General features: G+C 43.5%; 1 protein-coding gene and 1 long non-coding RNA gene across 2 annotated transcripts in view; both read right to left on the reverse strand.

Annotated features, from left to right (window-relative positions):
* Positions 1-1,980: 1,980 nt before the first annotated feature.
* Positions 1,981-6,237, reverse strand: LOC311283843. Its single transcript, XR_014626115.1, has 3 exons — positions 3,778-6,237; positions 3,327-3,728; positions 1,981-3,154 (listed from the first exon to the last, which is right to left on the reverse strand). It is a non-coding gene; the product is annotated as an uncharacterized lncRNA (long non-coding RNA).
* A 460-nt stretch (positions 6,238-6,697) lies between these two features.
* Positions 6,698-26,425, reverse strand: part of tgfbr1b (transforming growth factor, beta receptor 1 b) — a 70,949-nt gene continuing 51,221 nt past the window's right edge. Inside the window, exons 4-9 of the mRNA XM_084398576.1 lie at positions 24,803-25,033; positions 24,388-24,555; positions 20,804-20,960; positions 15,890-16,014; positions 15,398-15,528; positions 6,698-8,775 (exon numbers count right to left, since the gene is read on the reverse strand). Coding sequence (XP_084254702.1) covers positions 8,650-8,775; positions 15,398-15,528; positions 15,890-16,014; positions 20,804-20,960; positions 24,388-24,555; positions 24,803-25,033 — 938 coding nt within the window. The 3' untranslated portion in view covers positions 6,698-8,649. The remainder of the gene's footprint in view (positions 8,776-15,397; positions 15,529-15,889; positions 16,015-20,803; positions 20,961-24,387; positions 24,556-24,802; positions 25,034-26,425) is intronic.

Here is a 26,425-nt window from a genome sequence, read left to right on the forward strand (position 1 = left end):
ATCCTCAGTATGTCCTGAGTAAGGGGAAAAAAGCCCTGAAGAATCCCATTAGGGGAAAGTTGGGAAAAAGACCCAAATATAGTCTATTCATACGCCTATGCATTCTCGTTCTCACGTGAATAGGGTAAACATTTTAACCTTTAGATATCACCATGAAAATTACTGAGTTGATTACTTACATCAAGACAAACAAAAAATGTATTACAAGTTTTTTTTTATTGTTTCTTACCGGTGCATAATCTAATTATGTATGTGCTAATTTGCATAAATACCACAACAGATCTAAACATTGGGTCTAGCCGGGTGAACATGTCTTGTTGAATCTTGTTGACACATAACAGTAAAATACTTGATGTTCAGGTCTGAATGAACTCATTTAGGATACCCATGAGCATCAATACACAGAGAAACCAGCCTTTATTTAGAGGCCTCTTCAAATGTTTACCCTATTCACGTGAGAAAGAGAATGAATAGGCGTATGAATAGACTATATTTGGGTCTTTTCCCCTAATGGGATTCTTCAGGGCTTTTTTCCCCTTACTCAGGACATACTGAGGATACGAAATCAGTTGAGTTTTCTTCTGTTGCAGTTTGTTCAAGGTTGACCCCCATTTTGGCTTAAAATGACTGGACTATTTCTGAAGTGAGTGTTTGTTGCCAGATGTCCTTATCAAGTGTGTCTAATTCTCTCTGAATGAAGGAAAAGAATAGAAGGAAGTCTTTCACAGAGTCGGAGAGAGCGAGGAATAACCCCTGCTGAAGTGAAGCGCTAGTGTCACACGAACATCGATTGCTCTCTCAGAGCCGCTCCTGAAACACTTCATGATCAATTACACCCAAAATTAGAAATTGGCTTTATAATCAGCGAACAATTCATGAATATTTGATTTCTGAGACACAAAGAATCACCGGTGTCCTCGCTGGACTTCCTCTGTTTGCTGTATGGCGATACGAACACATGAACATGTAAAAGCAGAACTCCTCACTGATGTGCTTCTGGATGTGATGTTCCTCCTCCTCCTGTCATCCGTCAGCTCTGAAGCGAACGACTGAAACAACACCTTCACAGATATAACGTTTAGCTACTCTTTTGATTAGCAGAAGCCGCGTATACAACAAGGCATAATCATAATCTCAGCTAGCCGTGGATTACTCCGCTTATACCACGCTCATTAGCCAGTCCTGACAGCGTGAAGATGTTACTGATGTTGCAGAACTAATGTCTGACCGGATGAAACTGACGGTTATTTTCATCAGTAGATGAGTGTGAGTGTGTGTGTGTGTGTGTGTGTGTGTGTGTGTGTGTGTGTGTGAATTATCTGCGTCTGTCCAGCATCTCTCTACTAATAATGAAGCTGTGAGTTTAATTACTTCAAAAACAGCAACGTTACTCAGAAATATAATGTAGTGATTCAGTAGCGAGGTTTATTAATTAATAGCGACGTTGATGAGTTTCTGTGTGTGTGTGTGTGTGTGTGTGTGTGTGTTTCAGTGACAGCAGTGCACTAATATTGATCGGTGATTCTGATTGGAACTACTTAATGTGCATTTAATATGTTCAGTCACACCGAGCCTCTGGAGCCGCCATGAGAAATATCAATATAAGAACTGCTTATTTTATTTTTTTCTATTTTAGTGCATTAAAATATAGTTTTTCCACTAACCTCAAATGTTTTTTATTTATTTTTTATTGATATATCATTTTTCCTCTCATCTCATTTTTGGGAGTCCTGTATTTTTACTCATTCCTTTGAAATACTTTTCATAAAATATAGAAGTAATAAAACCTACAATAATAATACTACTAATAATAATTGAAAGAAGGTTTTAAAAATAAATACAAGGAATGTATTATTGTACTTAAAATCACACTTGACATTATTAATATTATTACGCTTAGATTTTTCTTAATTGAATAAACAGTGATTATTGTTCACACACACACACACACAGGACAGAAATGAATCAGACACCGGCGTGTAAAGTCTCCACATGTGTTTTATTCACTCATCTCTATCCACTATGTTAGCAAGAACGTGATCTTCACTCTAGGATCCTATGCAGTTCTTCTGTACACACTAGAAAAAGTCGATACATAACGCTGTAGAAATGAAGCGCGGCGTGTGTAACGCACACACACATCTCAGATCCTTCCTTTTTTTCTTCTTTTGTTATTTTTTGGAAAAGAAACAGTACAAGGCATTTCTATACAGCGGAGGAGGCATTAAAGGACAGAGTGACATCAGTAAAGCACTTGTAATTCATACAGAACAAAAAAAAAAAGAGAAGATAACCAAACCAAATAATGGTTTAAAGGAGGAATATACTGTCTGGACAATAGTACAGTAACACAACGACAGATACCAGCGACATAAACGTCATTCATTTCAAAAGAAATCACTATATACAGTGAGGTATGAACACATTGGTCTTCCAGAAGGAGAGGTATTTTTTTCTCAGGAGTTTTTGACCTTTCTAAAACTTGTTATTGTCATTTTTAATGTTTTTTTCGTTCTTTTTTTTTTAAAAAGCAAGTGATGCAAACATTAGAAACACGTCCCATGCAGTGCATCATTCTAAGTGGAATAAAAAAACTAAATATAGTCAAACGTAGGCACCAAATAAAACACGATAAAGCTTTCCACTGCCGTCCCCAGGTGAAGTGCACCATGGGTAAAACTCTTCTGCCCTTAAACGACCCACAGTTCTCCAGGACTTTTGGTGCTGCCGGGCCACCGTCCCTCACGGGTCTGTCTCACAGTGTCCGTATAAGAGCATAGCTGTGTAATTAAACTGCAGAATCATGGCGATTGCTAGCGGAGAGCTTGAGGTCCGTGTGAACAAATACATTTGCATAAATGAGTAAAAGACCCGTGTGTTTTCATCACACCTCCTTAAAAATGCCTGACATTTAGTGAAATTATGCGAATAGACGCGCTATTAACATTCACGTCTGTCAGGTTTGGGTGAGACGCGGCCTCGACTGGATCGTGCTTATGTTAATTAGTAACGAACTGACGCATTTTGTGCATAATAGTGTGAAACTGCATCAGGTACAGAATCACAGGCTCGTTAATGAAAAGCCACAGGTTTTCTGGGTCGTTTAAGGGCACATGATCATCTTTCAAGCGTCTGGCTACTGGAAATACAGCCGCTGTCAATCAAACTCTTCAACGAGAGCCGCTGTCAATCAAACTCTTCATCGAGAGCCGCTGTCAATCAAACTCTTCATCGAGAGCCGCTGTCAATCAAAGTCTTCACCGAGAGCCGCTGTCAATCAAACTCTTCATCGAGAGCCGCTGTCAATCAAACTCTTCATCGAGAGCCGCTGTCAATCAAACTCTTCATCGAGAGCCGCTGTCAATCAAACTCTTCATCGAGAGCCGCTGTCAATCAAACTCTTCATCGAGAGCCGCTGTCAATCAAACTCTTCACCGAGAGCTCAGACTCGACCAGTGTTGCCAGACGTACGATAATTCTGACCTCTGTACGATCAATAATGAAAAAAATCCCATAATGTACGATAATTTCAGAATTGTATGACACTTCAGATGATGGTGGTTGGTCAATAAATAGTTCTGAGCTTCTGGTACGACTCTTGGACATTTCCAATCTGGCAACACTGGACTGGACTCCAATGCCTCGCTCCGGATCCGACATGGAGAGCTGGAGCTACACTGATCGAGAGCGAGGCGTTCCCGGATCCGACATGGAGAGCTGGAGCTACACTGATCGGGAACGCCTCGCTCCGGATCCGACATGGAGAGCTGGAGCTACACTGATCGAGAGCGAGGCGTTCCCGGATCCGACATGGAGAGCTGGAGCTACACTGATCGGGAACGCCTCGCTCCGGATCCGACATGGAGAGCTGGAGCTACACTGATCGAGAGCGAGGCGTTCCCGGATCCGACATGGAGAGCTACACTGATCGGGAACGCCTCACTCCGGATCCGACATGGAGAGCTACACTGATCGGGAGCGAACCGTCGGAGGTTTAGAGCCGAGTCCTTCATGTCTCTGAAGAAACCCCTGGATGGAGATGTGTGTGAATCTGAAACCAAATGCTGGTGATTTAAGATGCGAAAGCCCACATACGAGAGTAGAACGCTTCAGCCGATGATGGAAATGATCACAGGTTGTTCCAAACCACTGAACACTGAAAGAGATATTGTGGAGAATGTGCTGGCTGCTCTTTTCCATTCACAGTGAACGGCTGAAACTGAGCCTAATCACTCCGATTAACCACTGGATCAGATATCCTTCGCAGAACGCATATCACTGCTTCTAGAACCGTTTCAAGGTTTGCGTTCTCGAGCTCCACTGTTGTGTGTGAATGAACGTCCAGAACACATTAAAGTTTCTGTTTTCTGTTAGAGCGGTGTGTGTTAGCGGCCCCTAAGTTAATAACTAATGATCTTTACAACGGAAGTGAATCAATCAAAACTAACTTTATCTGGACAATAACTTTATTCTAGAGCTGCTGTAAAGCCTAAACAATCTCTGTTACTGTAATCTCCTGTTATCACTGTAAAGCTGCTTTGAAATGGTCTACGGGCCCTATTTTAACGATCTGAAACGCAAGTATCAAACGCGAAACGCAAGTAACTTTGTGGGCGGATCTCGGGTTGCTATTATACCGGCGGGATAAATGACTCTTTCGCCCGACACAAATCTAAAATGTGTTGGTCTGAAGCAGCTTCATTACTCATAGGTGTGGTTTGGGCGTAACGTGAAATAAACCAATCAGAGCGACATCTCACATTCCCTTTAAGAGCAGGTGTGCTTGTTCCATGGCGGATTGCTATTATAACGGCGGATTTGCCAGGAGCGGTTCACAGCCGAGGAGACCGACGTTCTCATCAGGGCCGTAAAACACAGAGAAGTGACATTGGGGATGGAGAAACACACACAGATTAGCTTCGGTTAAACAGGCGAATAATAATTTGGGTAAATGTGTAAGCTAGATTTATGCCTATTTTTCACATCTTCATGGACACCACAATGATTTCCCTCGTGTGGAATATTCTTCCTTGTAATAATGTATGGTTGTCTAAAAATGAGAACTGCTGCTTCTGTGTAGATGAGAGAAGCAAAGTGTGTGTGTGTTGTGCACAAGCTACATTATGGCCAAGCATGCGCCCTTAAAATAGCCTCTGAATAACATGAGCAACGCGTCACTGACTTTAGACGAGGTTTCTCCTGGTCAGTGGTGGAATTGTTTTCTGAAACTGCAAAATAGCACCAGGGAACGTTTGCGCCGGAACACGCCTCCTCTTTTCCCTGAACCGCCCCCGGGAGCGCAAGCTCATTCCCTAGTTTACCGATGTGTGTCTGTGGAGGGAAAAGTCCGCTGTGCGTCGGGTGCAGAATAGGAATGACACATGCGTCGTGTACAAAGTCAGTTGCGCTGGGTGCGAGATAGGGCTCTATATTGTTAAAGCGCTGTATAAATGAAGGAGACTCGACTTCTCCAAGCCAAGTCTGGGTTTGTTGATTTCCAGTGCTAACACAAATTTGGGTTACACTTTATTTTAAGGTGTCATCGTTAGTGTTATTATATATTTCAGTACTGAGTAATATTAATTAACAACATGTATGTTTGGTTGAGGGTTAGTTGCATGTAATTATGCAGAATTTACTGTTATTACTATGGTAAGTACATGTAACGTGTAGCAAGGACACTGTACAATAAAGTGTTGGAGTTGTAATATCGTGCACGAGTCGTGCGACGCTTTTACAATACAGTTCTTGAAAGCTACAATCTTAGATCATTTGAATTGCATGTAAAGATGAAACTTCAGCAATATTCCCTGAATTAATCTTACATAATCTTACAGGTTTGGAACGACATGAGATCATTTTCATTTTTGGCTGAACTATTCCTTTAAGTTTGTTGAAGCCAGATTACCTCAGACGACCCCGGATCTTCCCTTTGAGCTCTCTTCCTCCGACTACTGTCTCTGTCTGCTTTTTTGAGTTTAATTTACACTTTTTCCTTCCAGATTTTCTGTTAACAAACTGTACACCAGCCTGACAGATATACATACATATTTATATACATTTACACATTATCTATAGACACTACCTCCACACCCACACATTCTGCATTTCAACGTGTAGCAGGAGTCATTCGTTCGTTCATTCATTCGTTCATTCAGTCATTAATTGAATTCAACACACATTAATACTCTACTGTCCATCCAAACGACCGGCACGGTTTCCTTACACTAATGCCATCTCCAACAAGCTCTTAAACTCTGCAGAACTGGGATTATTTTAAAATACACTGACTGTATAAATCAATTGGGTTAAAAGGAAAGGAGGAACGTGTCGTATTTCTTCCCCTTCAGCATTTCCAGCCGGCGGCCTCACACTGCACAGTCTGGAGAGTGTGATCGGCTCGACGTGAGAGACTAGCGTGTGGAGACTCGAGATGCATAGCAGCGACGTCTGGCCATCAGAGGAGAGGAAACCCTATAGCCTGAGCTAACAACATGCTAAACACGCAGTTATTGCTGAACACATCCACATATTTCCATTAAAAAAAGAATATTCCAGGTCCAATGCGAGTTACACTCAATCGACGGCTTTTGAGTCATTACCACACAAATGAGTTTCTCCTTTTCTTTTAGAAACACGTGACAGTGAGACACTGCCGGTGGAAATGAATGAAGCCAATCCATCGTTAAAGGCAATGAAGCGTTTACGTGCAGGTTCAGTTTAATAAGCATAACCCTGAGCCTTTATTGGCATACTTTTGCACATTATTAAATCACCTGTTTTTGTTTTTAAAGTCCTGAAAAATGTTTTTCTTGCATCGCTGGGTTATTGGCTGACATGCAAACCCATAAATAAACAGATTTTGGTAGTTATCAGCGTATTGGTGCGTATAACATATAAATACAAATATTTGCATATAAATGTATATTTTTGCTTTTAAATCCTCAAAACATTCACTTCCATTTCAAGTGCCTCATTTTAACATCCATTTTTGCTTTAATTAAAGAAAACAATAAAAAAATCAATCTTTTTTTTAATGGTAATCAACGACATCCCATCGATTGAGCTTAACCCGCATTGAATCTGTAATATTCCTCTACTGAAGGGCTTCTAATCCGACTATAAAGATCACTGAAAGGTCACCGGCGACGTTTGTCCGTTAGAAAAAGTGTCTAAAGTATAGATGCACATCATAAAAAGAAACTCTGAAGTCACATGCTTAAATAAGCAGCAGAAACCGATACCTTGAGGAAATAAAGTGGACAGAAACTCGCTGAGCGGTACATCGCTCTTCACTCGTGAGCGCAGCTCTGGGAAACCACACGATCAGATATCTCTACACGGCAACGCTTGTTTGGGTGGCGGTTCACACAACTGCTACATTTATGTATTGGGTTACACACAGTACTGATCCTACCACGTTATTACAGTCAGCTCGAACGCAAACACACACAGACAACCTCCACATAATCAATTGGTCCCTTAAGGCTTGCTCAAAAGAGTTTTAAAGCAGTCCTTGATATTTTTTCTCATTGACATTCTATTAAAAAAAGTTGCCAAAAAATGTTGGAAAACCTATGGCTTAGTAAATATCCATTTGCTATATTAATGTCCCTCGCCATCGTCGCGCTCCGAGAAAGAAATGATCATGTTTTCACTGGGCAACTTTCAGTTTTGCGATTTTGTCGCAGTATTTTTGCTTTCGATGTCGTCCACAGCCAGTCGCTGGCTCGCGATATATTCTCTTCAGTCCTTTTAACTCGCGGTGAGTTTCCTCCGTCCGACGCTTCAGATTCCCAGTGTGAAAACACACATCGCTCCACAAAACAAGCTGTAACGTGAAGAGGTCTGGGTTGTTGTTACATCCCTCAGTGCTGCATCAATGAAGACGATAAAGAGGCAGAAGATGAAGCATGGCACCAGCTGAGTGGAGTGTGGCGGCCCACTCTTCCTCGTTGTGCATAAGAGACGCTCCCGAAGAAAGCCGGACTCGATGCGCTCAGACCGACGGCCGATCACACCATGAGGGAGAGTTGGTTGGTTCGAAGCAGTGGCACTTTCTGGTAACACCTGGCTTGGAAGGCATGGTTGTCATCGAAGTTGTTGTAGCAGAGCAGTAAAAAATATAAAGTAGATACGTCTTATCTATATTGCATATGTCGCAGCATGTTCGCCAAGACTGAATGAGGTCGTGCCCAGTTTTGTTTTTGCAAAAACAGAACCAAAAAAAAAAACAGTTAGACTGACCTGAAGAACTGCAGTGATGAGCGGAAACTAAACACGAGGTCATTTCTCTCGAAGACAGAGAAAACAAACCAAAAACTTCAAATCAACCCGGCCACTGAACAAAAACCTTATAAATAATGAAAGAATCCTTCTTAGGTAGCACTTTCGTTGGAGTATCTGTTGAGAATGAGATCCCAGAACATCAACGGCACCGGCTGGACGCGTGTGTGGGTTATTTCATCATGAAGTCCGTGTTTTATTCCCACGTCGAAGTCCAGGCGGGATTTAAGACCGAGGCAAAGGATGCAGAAACGAACCGACACTTCACTGAAAGTGCTGGAGTCCTCTCTGGAGACAGAGGTGATGCAGTAATACAGGATGATGATGTGGTGGTGGTGACAGGTGTGTGATCAGTGTGATGGTCTACATCTTGATGCCCTCCTGCTGGCTGAGCTGAGATAAGGTCTTCTTGATGCGCAGGGCGGTGAGGCGAGCGGCTCCGTTGGCGTACCAGCATTCCCTCATGATCTTGGCCATCACACGCAGAGCCTGCACAACCAGAGACAGGGAAACACATGAGAAATGGAGGAAGTGTAGTTTCGTCACCTTTACGATGCGCCTCAAGATGGGCAGGAGCTTTATCGGGGGCTCGTACGGGATTCGGTTTCTCAAGACTGAAGGTCACATTAAAACTGTCCTGGAAAGCTTTTTCATCATGCATTCATCATTTACTTGAGTTACTTTTCAAATGTGTCCTGTAGAGATTTTATTGTTTTACCCTCGTCCCAAATCCAGACTATTAAAAGAAACATCACAAAACCATGAATTAAAACTATAATCATAATAATAACATTGTGATGTACAGTAGGGATGCACGATATATCAGCCACCATATCGGTATCGGCTGATATATATATATATATATATATATATATATATATATATATATATATATATATATATATAAAATCATAAAGTAAATAGCATGTTTGCAAAATAGTTTTTTTTGTATCATTTCCAATCAAGCTGTGATTTATGCAAAATGTTGTTTCCATTACTGTCATTACAGAATGCTATTAAACAATACAATACGATGTGGTAAAAATTGCAAATATCTATTCCTTTAAAAAATACACTGTTGCACATTGTTAAAATATACATTTAAAAAAACTAGTCAGAATGTGAAATTGGTCAGAATTCTCTTTACTTTCTAAAAAAAACACAGAAAAACAGGGACCATTAACAGTTTAAGGTTTTTAGCTCATGAGAAACAGATTCAGTGAAGTGTGTCCAGACAAATTTCAAAGTACTTTTATATGTAGTTTCTATTGTAATGTTGAATTCACTTCAGCAGTGTCAAATCAGTGTTTTCGTCCTACTGTGAAGTTCATGCCGTCTGAGAAACGCTAGAATAGATACAAATACGCCCCTTTAGACATCTATTGCACATCGTCTGCCAGTGACTTCAGCAGAACTGCTCTAAGTGCACTTGCTGAAGTGAAGCTTCACCGCATTTACTCATCACTGGGAAATTTATTACATACAAATTAGACAAAGCAAGTAAAAGAGCAAATAGCTGCAGTTTTATACTTGGCACACTGTTACCAGCGTATGAAATACCAAACCACCTCCGAAGAGATCTCGTAGGGGTAATTACTGACACCCACACTCGGCTCTCAGGGTGAACGTTTTACACAGAATGCAAATCTAATCATTTCTGTTTCTGCTTCAGACTGTCGAGATAGAGCCATTTATGCACAAAACCATAATTTATTTCATTTAGCTGCTCACCAAATCAAAACAACTGCACAGTTATGGAAGGTCATCCGCCTCGAGGAGGAAGACACAGCTTTAAACATGCATTACTGAGTTCGCTTACATGATGAAAGTGCAAATTTAGCTTCTTTAACAACTTATTAACAGCAGACCTGCTTTGAGTTTGCTTGTTATTGAGGTCAGGTCATCTAACAGCTTGGAACAGACGGAGTTTTAACAAGCTTGTAACAAAACGTTGCAGATCAACATTTCTTTTTAATGATGTTTCAATGTTATTAAGTAGGATTAAAACTTTGCTTTATGTACTTTATGAACACTGGTGACAAACACCCGCTGAGAATCTTAAAGAGTTTTGGTCAAATGTGACTTGTTTGCATTTATTTGAAGGCAGACGATGAAAATATTCGGTTGAATGTTGCAGAGACATTTGGATGCCCTTTAAACATTAATAACTAGAACTGACATCCGTCAATCTTTTTTAGACAAACATGACTTTTTTTGCCTGTATTTGGTGGCAGGTGAAAATAAATGTCCTAAACATTGCTGAAATTGCTGCTTAAATGTGAATTATATGTATAATTGCTATATGTACTTTATGACGCCCCAACAGTTAATTTTAGCCTCTTTTGTTGGGTCCAAGCCATCAAATACTTATAAGGATACTTATAAGTCGCATCTTGTCCATCCTGATACAGTCTCAGGCTTTACGCTGCACTGGGGAACAAAACATTTGCTAAAGACACAAACCTCCTGTTCATGTTCAGGCTAACCTGTAAACCAGAGCAGAATGCAGAAATACCATCTGCTTAAAACGCTGTGCCAAACATTAGATGCGATTCGTGATGCAGCGGAGATATGCTAGAAACACACGCTAGAAACACACGCTAGAATCGCACGCTAGAAACACACGCTAGAAACGCACGCTAGAATCGCACGCTAGAAACACACGCTAGAAACACACGCTAGAATCGCACGCTAGAAACACACGCTAGAAACACACGCTAGAAACACACGCTAGAAACGCACGCTAGAATTGCACGCTAGAAACACACGCTAGAAACACGCTAGAATCGCACGCTAGAATCGCACGCTAGAAACACGCTAGAATCGCACGCTAGAAACACACGCTAGAAACACACGCTAGAATCGCACGCTAGAAACACGCTAGAATCGCACGCTAGAAACACACGCTAAAATCGCACGCTAGAAACACACGCTAGAAACACATGCTAGAATCGCACGCTAGAAACACACGCTAGAAACACACGCTAGAATCGCACGCTAGAAACACACGCTAGAAACACGCTAGAATCGCACGCTAGAAACACACGCTAGAAACACACGCTAGAAACACACGCTAGAAACGCCTAGAAACACACGCTAGAATCGCACGCTAGAAACGCACGCTAGAATCGCACGCTAGAAACACACGCCAGAATCGCACGCTAGAAACGCCTAGAAACACACGCTAGAATCGCACGCTAGAAACACACGCTTGAAACAAACGCTAGAAACGCCTAGAATCGCACGCTAGAAACGCACGCTAGAATCGCACGCTAGAAACACACGCTAGAATCGCACGCTAGAAACGCACGCTAGAAACACACGCTAGAAACACACGCCAGAATCGCACGCTAGAAACGCCTAGAAACACACGCTAGAAACACACGCTAGAATCGCACGCTAGAATCGCACGCTAGAATCGCACGCTAGAAACACACGCCAGAAACACGCTAGAATCGCACGCTAGAAACACACGCTAGAAACACACGCTAGAAACGCCTAGAAACACACGCTAGAATCGCACGCTAGAAACGCACGCTAGAATCGCACGCTAGAAACGCACGCTAGAATCGCAGGCTAGAAACGCACGCTAGAAACACACGCTAGAAACACACGCCAGAATCGCACGCTAGAAACGCCTAGAATCGCACGCTAGAATCGCACGCTAGAAACACACGCTAGAATCGCACGCTAGAATCGCACGCTAGAAACGCACGCTAGAATCGCACGCTAGAAACACACGCTAGAAACACACGCTAGAAACACACGCTAGAATCGCACGCTAGAAACGCACGCTAGAAACGCACGCTAGAAACGCACGCTAGAAACACACGCTAGAAACACACGCCAGAATCGCACGCTAGAATCGCACGCTAGAAACACACGCTAGAATCGCACGCTAGAATCGCACGCTAGAATCGCACGCTAGAAACGCACGCTAGAAACGCACGCTAGAATCGCACGCTAGAATCGCACGCTAGAAACACACGCTAGAAACGCACGCTAGAAACGCACGCTAGAATCGCACGCTAGAATCGCACGCTAGAAACACACGCTAGAAACACACGCTAGAATCACACGCTAGAAACGCACGCTAGAATCGCACGCTAGAATCGCACGCTAGAAACACACGCTAGAAACGCACGCTAGAAACGCACGCTAGAATCGCACGCTAGAATCGCACGCTAGAAACACACGCTAGAAACACACGCCAGAAACGCACGCTAGAATCGCACGCTAGAATCGCACGCTAGAAACACACGCTAGAAACGCACGCTAGAATCGCACGCTAGAATCGCACGCTAGAAACACACGCTAGAAACACACGCTAGAAACGCACGCTAGAATCGCACGCTAGAATCGCACGCTAGAAACACACGCTAGAAACGCACGCTAGAATCGCACGCTAGAATCGCACGCTAGAAACACACGCCAGAAACGCACGCTAGAAACGCACGCTAGAAACACACGTGTGTCGAGTGTCGAGACCTTCAGGCAATGTTTGAGTTTGCGCTGCCAGAGAGAGCCAAACTAACGTCCCAAGCGTGTGTGAAATAAACTTGACAGGCCATAATAACAAGCACACGCTGTGTTACACAGAATGTGATGTGCAGGTGATACGCTATCAGGCCTGTTATATGCACATTATTACTGTGGTGAAGTAGGGAAACGCTGTGGGACAGAGTAAAAGCGAACGGAAGAAACGCTTCTCAGATGTCAGTGTTATCCTGGATAATCTGATCAAGTCGTGTCGCTCCCCCAGTAATGAAGCGGACAGGAGTGATGAAACCCGAGCCGGCCCGGCTGGTTCTCCAGCGGATCCCGTGGGATTGTGGGATTTCAGCGGGAGATCTGTGTGTGCGCTGATTACATCACTTCATTGATCCACACGGGGACTGAAACGGGTTGGAGAACGAGAGGATGTGTTTGAACTGTTTTGTTCTGGACTGTCAACTTCCTTTTTTATATGATTTATGATTATTAGGTTTTGCCATAAACCAAAAATATGTGTTCAATAATTTTTTGTTACATTTATTTTATTTTATTTTTGAAACAATACATTCTCCCTTATAAAAATATATGTATTGTAACCAGGGTTTGAAATGAACTTTTTCACTCACCGGCCAGTTTGGCTACTACATTTTTAAGTTACCGGCCATTCAGAGCTTCTACTAGCCAAAAAGAAATGAACCAGATTAACTACATCACAGCTTATACATATACACTCACCTAAAGGATTATTAGGAACACCATACTAATACTGTGTTTGACCCCCTTTCGCCTTCAGAACTGCCTTAACTCTACGTGGCATTGATTCAACAAGGTGCTGAAAGAATTCTTTAGAAATGTTGGCCCATATTGATAGGATAGCATCTTGCAGTTGATGGAGATTTGTGGGATGCACATCCAGGGCACGAAGCTCCCGTTCCACCACATCCCAAAGATGCTCTATTGCAGTGGTTCCCAATTCCAGTCCTCGTGACCCACTGCTCTGCACATTTTGTAGGTCTCTCTTATCTGACACACTCAGTTCAGTTCATGGAGTCTCTCCTAATGAGCTGATGATCTGGTTCAGGTGTGTTAAATAAGGGAGACATACAAAATGTGCAGAGCAGTGGGTCACGAGGACTGGAATTGGGAACCACTGCTCTATTGGGTTGAGATCTGGTGACTGTGGGGGCCATTTTAGTACAGTGAACTCATTGTCATGTTCAAGAAACCAATTTGAAATGATTCGATCTTTGTGACATGGTGCATTATCCTGCTGGAAGTAGCCATCAGAGGATGGGTACATGGTGGTCATAAAGGGATGGACATGGTCAGAAACAATGCTCAGGTAGGCCGTGGCATTTAAACGATGCCCAATTGGCACTAAGGGGCCTAAAGTGTGCCAAGAAAACATCCCCCACACCATTACACCACCACCACCAGCCTGCACAGTGGTAACAAGGCATGATGGATCCATGTTCTCATTCTGTTTACGCCAAATTCTGACTCTACCATCTGAATGTCTCAACAGAAATCGAGACTCATCAGACCAGGCAACATTTTTCCAGTCTTCAACTGTCCAATTTTGGTGAGCTCGTGCAAATTGTAGCCTCTTTTTCCTATTTGTAGTGGAGATGAGTGGTACCCGGTGGGGTCTTCTGCTGTTGTAGCCCATCCGCCTCAAGGTTGTGCGTGTTGTGGCTTCACAAATGCTTTGCTGCATACCTCGGTTGTAACGAGTGGTTATTTCAGTCAAAGTTGCTCTTCTATCAGCTTGAATCAGTCGGCCCATTCTCCTCTGACCTCTAGCATCAACAAGGCATTTTTGCCCACAGGACTGCCGCATACTGGATGTTTTTCCCTTTTCACACCATTCTTTGTAAACCCTAGAAATGGTTGTGCGTGAAAATCCCAGTAACTGAGCAGATTGTGAAATACTCAGACCGGCCCGTCTGGCACCAGCAACCATGCCACGCTCAAAATTGCTTAAATCACCTTTCTTTCCCATTCTGACATTCAGTTTGGAGTTCAGGAGATTGTCTTGACCAGGACCACACCCCTAAATGCATTGAAGCAACTGCCATGTGATTGGTTGATTAGATAATTGCATTAATGAGAAATTGAACAGGTGTTCCTAATAATCCTTTAGGTGAGTGTATATTATAAAATTTGGATTTCATACATTCATTTCTTATTCAAACTAAATCCTGTGGTCCAGCATCTCCTCTTCCTCTTTCATCCTTTCCCCCATAAATGTGTTTTAGACGGACAGATCAATACAGCACACAGAACATCAGAAACATGAAGGATGATGGGAAATAACACTGTCTTTCTGTTCACCAAATGCTCTTTATTCTCCGCTATTGCACAAGCGCTGTTATCTGTTGTGTGGCAGTGAGTTTAGATTGTTTTGTTCATTTCAAACCTCGATTGCCTAAAATCATGAAGTTAAAAACTGCATATTCATGTTCACTTGTCAACTGACATTTACAGGTTGGCTGTTCATGTCTGTGTGTGTGTGTGTGTGTGTGTGTGTGTGCGTGCGTGCGTGAGAGTGTGTGTGTGTGTGTGTGTGTGTGTGTGTGTGTGTGTGTGTGTGTGTGTGTGTGTGTGTGTGTGTCACCTCGCAGCTCTGCCACCGGTTGGGAATGTTGGGTCTCAGCTTCTGTTCACACACGACTCTCCTCATCTCCTCCACCGACGGGTCCGACTGGACCAGGTCGTGGTACGGCAGCTGGTAGTCCTCGTGAATGCCTGCGCAAACGTGTGTGTGAGGACTAATCAAACCACAGACGACACAACACAACACACACAATCCTCGATCTGTCGGACGGGAGTGAAGAAACTGGGAAGATATCATGTATTTAAGCAGCAAAACTGAAACGGTAGTGTCATTAGTTTTTAATTGTCTCCTTCTCCTCTAACCCTCGCTCCTCTGAGCAGCGCCTGAACTGTGTATCTGAGCACCTCTTGTGCTGTGTTTGCCTCTTCATGACGACTGCTGGCTCTAGCCCTCATCTGTAAGTCGCTTTGGACGAAGGCGTCTGCTAAATGACTGACTGTACATTAAAGTGTATATAAGCGTGTCTGCTTTCATCTGAACGCTGGATGATACCTCCGATTGAACACCGGCTGGCGATCTCCCAGAACACCAGACCCATGGCGTAGATGTCGGCCCGCTTGAACGACTCGAAGTGCTTCATGTTTATGGAGTCGTCCAGCACTTCTGGGGCCATATACCTGTGAACGACACCGGAGAACAGCGGTTATATATCTGATAAAGTCATAATCCAGACATTTATGCCCCGATGAAACAAAAACAAGGTGTTTCTCGAGGCTGACTGTCATGTTTTTACCAGTGGATGAAAGAAACACCAGATCAGGAGAGAAACCAGACGCTTTCAAGGCAGTGTGGAAATAAATCAATATAGAATTAAAGTGAAATTAAACAGCGCAGAGCCTGACCTTCACAGCGCCGGCGCGTCTGTACTCAATCATACAGGAAATACTGTTTTTAAACTTGATACTTAAAAAATTCAAGTATGTTCAAAATATTCTGCAATTTAAAAATAAAATGGATAAAAAGAGGAAAAGAAAAGCAACTTTTGTCTTGTAGCCTCAAATTGACAATATTATGTATTTTTACTACAAAAACAAGTGCATACCAAAGTCATGAAATGCATAAAAATGTATTAAATAATATAAAATAATCAATTAAAACAATAAATAAAACAAAAATGCTTTTACATTTATTTGTGTAACATTTGGTTTTATTTACGGCACGAAAAAGAGTTTGTAATACTTTATTTTAAAGTGTGTTTTGTTACACTATAATATTGACTGTAAATGATGCATATTATTGATTGCAGCACATGTTGTTAATTACTATTACTCAGACTTTAAATGTATAATTACACTGTAACAGGGACATCTTAAAATAAAGTGTAGGCAAAGAGGTTTATAAAACGACACAGATTACTCTCAACAGCGTAACAGCGGAGAAGCTGCATTAAAACAGTGCTAGCTAGCGGTTAGCTGTGAGAGCTAACAGAGGTGGAGTGTTTTAACGGGCTGATATCAAACCGAGACGGGGAATATTGTGTTATTGTGGAATAAAGTTTCCTGATCCTGGTTAATATACGAGAGTAGTGAGGCGGAGTCGCTGCGTTACCCATGATGCTACGCTGTTGACCTCTGAGACGCTTACGCTAGTCTGTCGACTTCATTATATCGCCAGAGCAAATGGTTTTAGTAAACCGAGAGATCGTTCCTTTCCAGTGCGTTAATTCAGTTTGATGCAATTTCATCTGCGGCATGAAAATTACAGCGGATGAATCATGAAATGTCCACACACACACACTCTCACACACACACACACACACACACACACACACACACACACACACACACACACACACACACACACACACACACATTGACCACACACACACTAGAGCTGTCAAAATGGCTGAAAAGCTCAATTCGAATTTCTTTCTTAAATATTAGCAAAATTCGAGTTATATTCTAATTCTAAAGGCAAAAGTGCTGTATTGTCTCCTGTGTCCACAAGAGGGCGCAAGCGAGCGCAATAAGCAAATATAAACCAAATCAAGCATCGCATCTTTTACTGAAATGAAATGACGTTCACTTTTTAAAGTGCATTAACTTTTGAAACAATTGTTCTTAAATAAAATATTTCCTTAATGTGCATGCTAGGAAAATTAGGTTACGATAGTGCATAACACTGTGTGTGAATCAGTGACCTGAGAACACACACTTCAACACACAGCGTAATGAACACAGTTTTTGCATTTGAAAGTGCCGTTTTGTTTTGTTTTTTAATTTGACGAATATTCTAAATGTGAATGGTACAGTCCTAGTACACACTCTGCTAAGATGATACGACAGGGCAGAGCACTTCGAGCTGAGTAATAAACGACCTAAAAGTCTTTAATAATTAAAGAAAGATGACTTAGCAAACGCACCTGAAGCTGAAGCTAACACACAAGCGCTCGCTGTGAGCCTGAGCTGACGACACACACACCTGAAGCTGAAGCTAACACACAAGCGCTCGCTGTGAGCCTGAGCTGACGACACACACACCTGAAGCTGAAGCTAACACACAAGCGCTCGCTGTGAGCCTGAGCTGACGACACACACACCTGAAGCTGAAGCTAACACACAAGCGCTCGCTGTGAGCCTGAGCTGACGACACACACACCTGAAGCTGAAGCTAACACACAAGCGCTCGCTGTGAGCCTGAGCTAACGACACACACACCTGAAGCTGGAGCTAACACACAAGCGCTCGCTGTGAGCCTGAGCTGACGACACACACACCTGAAGCTGAAGCTAACACACAAGCGCTCGCTGTGAGCCTGAGCTAACGACACACACACCTGAAGCTGAAGCTAACACACAAGCGCTCGCTGTGAGCCTGAGCTAACGACACACACACCTGAAGCTGAAGCTAACACACAAGCGCTCGCTGTGAGCCTGAGCTAACGACACACACACCTGAAGCTGAAGCTAACACACAAGCGCTCGCTGTGAGCCTGAGCTGACGACACACACACCTGAAGCTGAAGCTAACACACAAGCGCTCGCTGTGAGCCTGAGCTGACGACACACACACCTGAAGCTGAAGCTAACACACAAGCGCTCGCTGTGAGCCTGAGCTGACGACACACGCACCTGAAGCTGAAGCTAACACACAAGCGCTCGCTGTGAGCCTGAGCTGACGACACACACCTGAAGCTGAAGCTAACACACAAGCGCTCGCTGTGAGCCTGAGCTGACGACACACACACCTGAAGCTGAAGCTAACACACAAGCGCTCGCTGTGAGCCTGAGCTGACGACACACGCACCTGAAGCTGAAGCTAACACACAAGCGCTCGCTGTGAGCCTGAGCTGACGACACACACACCTGAAGCTGAAGCTAACACACAAGCGCTCGCTGTGAGCCTGAGCTGACGACACACACACCTGAAGCTGAAGCTAACACACAAGCGCTCGCTGTGAGCCTGAGCTGACGACACACACACCTGAAGCTGAAGCTAACACACAAGCGCTCGCTGTGAGCCTGAGCTAACGACACACACACCTGAAGCTGAAGCTAACACACAAGCGCTCGCTGTGAGCCTGAGCTGACGACACACACACCTGAAGCTGAAGCTAACACACAAGCGCTCGCTGTGAGCCTGAGCTGACGACACACACACCTGAAGCTGAAGCTAACACACAAGCGCTCGCTGTGAGCCTGAGCTAACGACACACGCACCTGAAGCTGAAGCTAACACACAAGCGCTCGCTGTGAGCCTGAGCTAACGACACACACACCTGAAGCTGAAGCTAACACACAAGCGCTCGCTGTGAGCCTGAGCTGACGACACACACACCTGAAGCTGAAGCTAACACACAAGCGCTCGCTGTGAGCCTGAGCTAACGACACACACACCTGAAGCTGGAGCTAACACACAAGCGCTCGCTGTGAGCCTGAGCTAACGACACACACACCTGAAGCTGAAGCTAACACACAAGCGCTCGCTGTGAGCCTGAGCTGACGACACACACACCTGAAGCTGAAGCTAACACACAAGCGCTCGCTGTGAGCCTGAGCTAACGACACACACACCTGAAGCTGGAGCTAACACACAAGCGCTCGCTGTGAGCCTGAGCTAACGACACACACACCTGAAGCTGAAGCTAACACACAAGCGCTCGCTGTGAGCCTGAGCTGACGACACACACACCTGAAGCTGAAGCTAACACACAAGCGCTCGCTGTGAGCCTGAGCTGACGACACACACACCTGAAGCTGAAGCTAACACACAAACGCTCGCTGTGAGCCTGAGCTGACGACACACACACCTGAAGCTGAAGCTAACACACAAGCGCTCGCTGTGAGCCTGAGCTGACGACACACACACCTGAAGCTGAAGCTAACACACAAGCGCTCGCTGTGAGCCTGAGCTGACGACACACACACCTGAAGCTGAAGCTAACACACAAGCGCTCGCTGTGAGCCTGAGCTAACGACACACACACCTGAAGCTGAAGCTAACACACAAGCGCTCGCTGTGAGCCTGAGCTGACGACACACACACCTGAAGCTGAAGCTAACACACAAGCGCTCGCTGTGAGCCCGAGCTGACGACACACACACCTGAAGCTGAAGCTAACACACAAGCGCTCGCTGTGAGCCTGAGCTGACGACACACACACCTGAAGCTGAAGCTAACACACAAGCGCTCGCTGTGAGCCTGAGCTGACGACACACACACCTGAAGCTGAAGCTAACACACAAGCGCTCGCTGTGAGCCTGAGCTAACGACACACACACCTGAAGCTGAAGCTAACACACAAGCGCTCGCTGTGAGCCTGAGCTGACGACACACACACCTGAAGCTGAAGCTAACACACAAGCGCTCGCTGTGAGCCTGAGCTGACGACACACACCGACACAAGTGTAGGATCGTGAGATTTGAAATGTTTCTGAAAGAGTCTCTTCTGCTCATCAAAGCTGCGTTTATCTGATTAAAGAAAGTTGTTATTTTTACGTTTTCTATGTGAATATACAGTAAAGTGTAATTTATTCCTGTGATCAAAGCTGATGTTCAGCATCATTACTCCAGTCTTCAGTGTCACATGATCCTTCACACATCACTCTAATATGAGGATTTGATGATCAAGAAACATTTATGATTATTATCAGTGTAGAAAACAGTTATTTAGATTTTTATTTCGGGATTATTTGATGAATATAAAGCTTTAATCACAGGAATAAATGACACTTTACTGTATATTCACATAGAGAACAGCTGATTTACATTATAATAATATTTCACTGTTTTTACTGTATTTATGATCAAGTAAACGCAGCTTTGAGCAGAAGAGACTCTCAGACACATTAACAATCGTACCGATCCCAAACTTTTGACTGGTGTTTCTTCATCTCACTGCTTGGGTTTTGAATGCATTGTGGGTAGACAATGAGCCGAAGAGAGAAAGAGTGATGGGAGAACGCACCGCTTGGTTCCCACTCTGTGATTGGGCGCGATGTCGATGGTGTCGGTGGCGGAGTCGTGGCGGACGGCCAATCCCAGGTCTGCGATGCAACACGTGCCGTTCTTCTTCACCAGGATGTTCTTGGACTTCAGATCCCGGTGGGCGATAGCAGGCTTTCCTGGAAGCAAACGCAGGAACACCAGATTACAGGCTGAGGAGAAGAGTGCCATCCTTCACAAGTGAGAGAACTTTAATCAAATCTGAGAGATTTTTATCAAAGCACAACTTTGGAGCGGTTCAGTCCGAGTCTCCGGAAGAGCCACGACTGCTTTATGTGACGAACAGATTTAATCCCCAGATGAAGTCTAGGAACACATCTAGATCAGATCAACCCAAGCTCAGGCCCGTTCTCTCGTCACGCGTCTTTATCTGTGTTTCAGATGATGACGGAATTTGACATTTTTGTCTTTTTCAGTTTAGTTCTGTTGATCACTTTGTCTGTGTTAATGCTAACTGCATAACATTTGGCACAGGTGTGCATTTTTATTGTAATTGTACTATTTCACCGCCATTTCCTTTAAAAAATCTATTTTGCACTAGAAACACACCAATAGTTCCTCTCCTCAAATGTCCCCATTGAAACACATGAAAACTGCTATTTTCAATCCCAGGGCAGTTTAACTATAATATTATGCATTATTTGTTAGAAGGCTTTCATTCTGTTGGCAAGGCTTCACAATTTACATTTTTACTACTTTTTATCAGATAGTGCCATTTTTTCAGGTTTGGTCTATAAAGCAAAAACTCGCTTTATTCCTGTTTTCTGCTTCGGCATATTATAGAGCCAACTGGATAAATTATGCAACGGTAATTGTGTGTGTGTGTTGGTATGGATGTCTGAGTGTGGTTTGTATGTGTGTTATAAAAAAAAAAAAGTGTGTGTGTGCATGTGTGTGCTTGTACTATTGGGAGAGAGAAACTCAACTGCAAAAGACAAATCAAGCCTGTGTGTGTCCAGCGAGTTTTGCTGCACCCAGTGGGGAGAATCTGTCACTGCGCCCACACTAAATCTCACCGAAAGCTCATTTTCTGAGATATCAACCTCACATTTGAAACACAACTTATTTAGATTTATGGCTTTGATTTTCTAGCCGTTTTAGAGTTCAACTTGTTTCATAAAATATATATTTTATATAAAATAATGTTCATAAATCATTTTCATAAACTTAAACCTATATAACTTTATTTTGGATTTACTTATTATTATTGTTTTACTTCAGCAATAATCTGCCACGGGTCTTCTTTAAAATGAGACCAAACTTAAGTCTGTGCTCCCAAGCTTCCTTTTTATGACAGTTTTTTGACACTGATATTGTTGTCCACTGAGTGATGCTCTGAGGTCAGAAGTGAACGACCCCTGGGGCTCTGAGGTCAGAAGTGAACGACCCCTGGGGCTCTGACGTCAGAAGTGAACGACCCCTGGGGCTCTGAGGTCAGAGGTGAACGACCCCTGGGGCTCTGAGGTCAGAAGTGAACGACCCCTGGGGCTCTGACGTCAGAGGTGAACGGCCCCTGGGGCTCTGAGGTCAGAGGTGAACGACCCCTGGGGCTCTGAGGTCAGAAGTGAACGACCCCTGGGGCTCTGACGTCAGAGGTGAACGGCCCCTGGGGCTCTGAGGTCAGAGGTGAACGGCCCCTGGGGCTCTGAGGTCAGAGGTGAACGACCCCTGGGGCTCTGAGGTCAGAAGTGAACGACCCCTGGGGCTCTGACGTCAGAGGTGAACGGCCCCTGGGGCTCTGAGGTCAGAGGTGAACGGCCCCTGGGGCTCTGAGGTCAGAAGTGAACGACCCCTGGGGCTCTGAGGTCAGAGGTGAACGAGCCCTGGGGCTCTGACGTCAGAGGTGAATGGCCCCTGGGGCTCTGAGGTCAGAGGTGAACGGCCCCTGGGGCTCTGAGGTCAGAAGTGAACGACCCCTGGGGCTCTGAGGTCAGAAGTGAACGACCCCTGCTTTGGCACTTGCTTTGTGAAGAAACAAAAATCATGGACCTGATTCGAACAGGTGAAATGGTCCTGGAAACAACAGTCACGCTTGTGCTCCTCGCGATCAGAAATGACGCATTGGACGAATTTCCTCCAGTGGAAGCGTTTGGAACTGCAGCCAAACAGAGTCTCACTGAAAGCTCTTTTTTTTGTGATAGATGTTCTCAAATTTGGAACACAACTTGTTTAGATTTGTGGTTTTAGAGTAAAACGTGTTTTTGAAAATATAGATTTCATATAAAAATTGAAAATGGTATTTTTGTGCATTTTTCATAACAATAAACGTACAATTCTGTAACTTTTCAACACGGTAATACCCTGTTGTTTGACACTTCAGCATTACCACAGTATGCAGAACATGAGCTGAATATTACTTATGGTCAGGGTTTGAAAATGAATATATAATTCATTGGCTTATAACAAATGAGAGCTTGTTTACAGCTGTAATGGTATAATAGAGCTGATCTCCAAGAGCTTGCCTGTGACTCTCTAATAGAGTCTCATTTAACGGAGCATTATGTCTCAATTATACCAGTGTAATAAAGCTGCCACGCCGGTGAATGAAGCTGGCCTTAACAACAAACAACTCGCAAAACCCCATCAGCTACTCTCCACTGTGACGAGGACGTCCGCGAGCAGAAACGCTGCGATCCTGGACTTCAAGAGGCAGACGTTTACTCAAAGCACTATTTTTATATGTAATGGAAATGAATAGCAGCTCGCTGGAGCCACTGGAGTCTCGATGAGCTGAAGGGCTGATGGAGTCACACTCAGATCTCTCGAAACGCTCCCGCTTCATTCCTCCACCAGCTCAGTGTTTCTGTCAGCGGCTGATATCCATTCATTCCTTACAACAGAACTAGACGAGGAAAGTCTGATGTTAGCTGAAAGTTTGAAAAGACTTTTAAAAGTTTGAAGCCGGAAGATTTTACTCCAAGTCAATAAAATGCTGTTAACATATTCTAACATGTTGCTAGCCTGATTTAACGTGTTGCTAACATGTTTTAACATGTTGCTAGCCTGATTTAACGTGTTGCTACCATGTTTTAACATGTTGCTAGCCTGATTTAACGTGTTGCTAACATGTTTTAACATGTTTCTAGCCTGATTTAACGTGTTAACATGTTTATAACATGGTTTAGCAGATTGATATCATGTTTAAACGTTGCTAGCCTGATTTAACGTGTTGCTAACGTTTTAACATGTTTCTAGCCTGATTTAACGTGTTGCTAACGTTTTAACATGTTTCTAGCCTGATTTAACGTGTTGCTAACATGTTTTAACATGTTTCTAGCCTGATTTAACGTGTTAACATGTTTATAACATGGTTTAGCAGATTGATATCATGTTTAAACGTTGCTAGCCTGATTTAACGCGTTGTTAACATTTTAAAATGTTGCTAGCCTGATTTAACACATTGCTAATGCTAACATGTTTTAACATGTTGCTAGCCTGATTTAACGTATTGCTAACATGGTTTAGGACATTGATATCATGTTTTAATGTTGCTAGTCTGATTTAACACATTAACATGCACAGGTGAACACAGGTGAGCACAGGTACCTTGCGTGCCCACGATCTCCATGTGCAGGTGTGCCAGGCCGCTGGCGGTGGACAGAGACAGCTTGATCATGCCCTCCACTGTCACTGTGTAGCGGTTCAGGTAGTCGAACAGCGAGCCGTGCTCATGGTAGTCCGACACCAGCCACAGCTGCGTCCAGGTGCCGTTATCTGACCGGAGAAAACACAGATTACATCAGCAAACACAGGAGGCATCCACACATCCCAGCATGCATCAGTGCCATCCACTCATCCCAGCATGCATCAGTGTCATCCACACATCCCAGCCTGGAAGACAGTAGACACACACACACACTCACACACAAACACACACACACTCACACACAAACGCACACACACACACACATGCACCAGTGCCATCACCACCACATCCCAGCATGCAGCAGCGCTCCCTGACCCTTGTTGTCTGCGGCGATGAAGCCCAGTATGTTCTCGTGGCGCAGCATGACGGTCTGGTAGATCTCGGCCTCCCGGAACCAGGAGCGCTCCTCCCTGGAGGAGAAGATCTTCACGGCCACCTCCTCGCCCCTCCACTTGCCCCGCCACACCTCCCCGAACCGGCCCTTCCCGATGCTCTCCTGCAGGATGATGGTGCGCGCGATCGTCCTCTGCACCAGCAGCGGCAGACCTGGGGGACACGGGGACACGGGACACGTTTACTTCACAGTCACACGGGTTCTCTTCTTCATTCACCGGCCAATTTGGCTACTAAATGTTTAATTTATTGGACATTCACAGCTTCTACTAGCCAAAAAAAGAAAATAAAGAAAAGAAATTAACCAGATTAACCACGTCACAGCTGTATATCTATATCTATATATATATTATAAAATTTGGATTTCATACATTCATTTCTAATTCAAACTAAATCTCCTCCCTCTTTCATCATCATCACCAAATATATGTTTTAGTACAATTGTAGTATCAATACAGTACAAAGAACAATAAATGTATTTTCTGTTAACCAAAGGCTTTTTAATCTTCGCTATTGTATACAAACACACACACACACACACACGCACACACGCGCGCACAAACAAACACACACACACACACACGCACACACGCGCGCACAAACAAACACACACACACGTTAGACATAGATGAATGATGTATAAATATAACATTTTAAGAGCATTATTAAAGACCAGATAACTGAACGAATCTTCTATTAATGTGCCCGTGTGAAGTTACACCGGATCTTCCCAGACTGAAACTGAGTCATCATGACAGTGTAAAGTCTCGGTTCCCTCAGCGGTCTGACCAGTCACACACCAGCAGAAGGACATCAGACCAGTCTGCTTCACTGTGTGTGTGTGTTAGCACAACAAGACCAACACTTTATACTTGAATTATTCTGTACTTTACAGCTATGGTCACTGTTAAAATATGTGGTTAAACCTGCAAAAAAGATATTCTATATAACATGTAAAATAGAAAAATAGAAACCAATTAAAAATATTAATAAAACCTATAAATGTATCTCAGTGATACTAAAATCATACAGTGGCATCATGCAATGTTCACATTTGTGTTCTGGAAATCTATGCAAATGTATGCATATTTAATTAGATAATACATCATTTGCATATTTAAACATAACATTTCAAAAACATTTTATGACGAATATACATGTTTCTACACTGATAAAAGTGATTCTGTGGTGAAATACTGTAAATGCTACAGAAACAAACTAATGTAATTTCTACATGAAAGAGTTCAGGCAAAAACAAAAACACACAAGAAAGTTAATTCTATACAAGTACTCAATTCAAGCATAAAACCAACTCAACTTTTTGGATACTGGTGTTCCCATCATGCACTGGGGCATGAATAATTAATGAGGTTGATTCTTCACTGTTTTCCAGCTGTATTTACACTGATTTATCATTGACTTTGTTGTAAGGATTACTAACTTGCTATTTTGTGACATCTGGATTCATTTTCTACTCAAAATGACACATTCATACCGTCATTGTGTAACAAGTATTGAGGAGTGTGTTCGCATTTCTTTATTATG

Source organism: Rutilus rutilus (assembly GCF_951802725.1).
Source record: "Rutilus rutilus genome assembly, chromosome: 24".
NCBI classification, from domain to species: Eukaryota; Metazoa; Chordata; class Actinopteri; order Cypriniformes; family Leuciscidae; genus Rutilus; species Rutilus rutilus.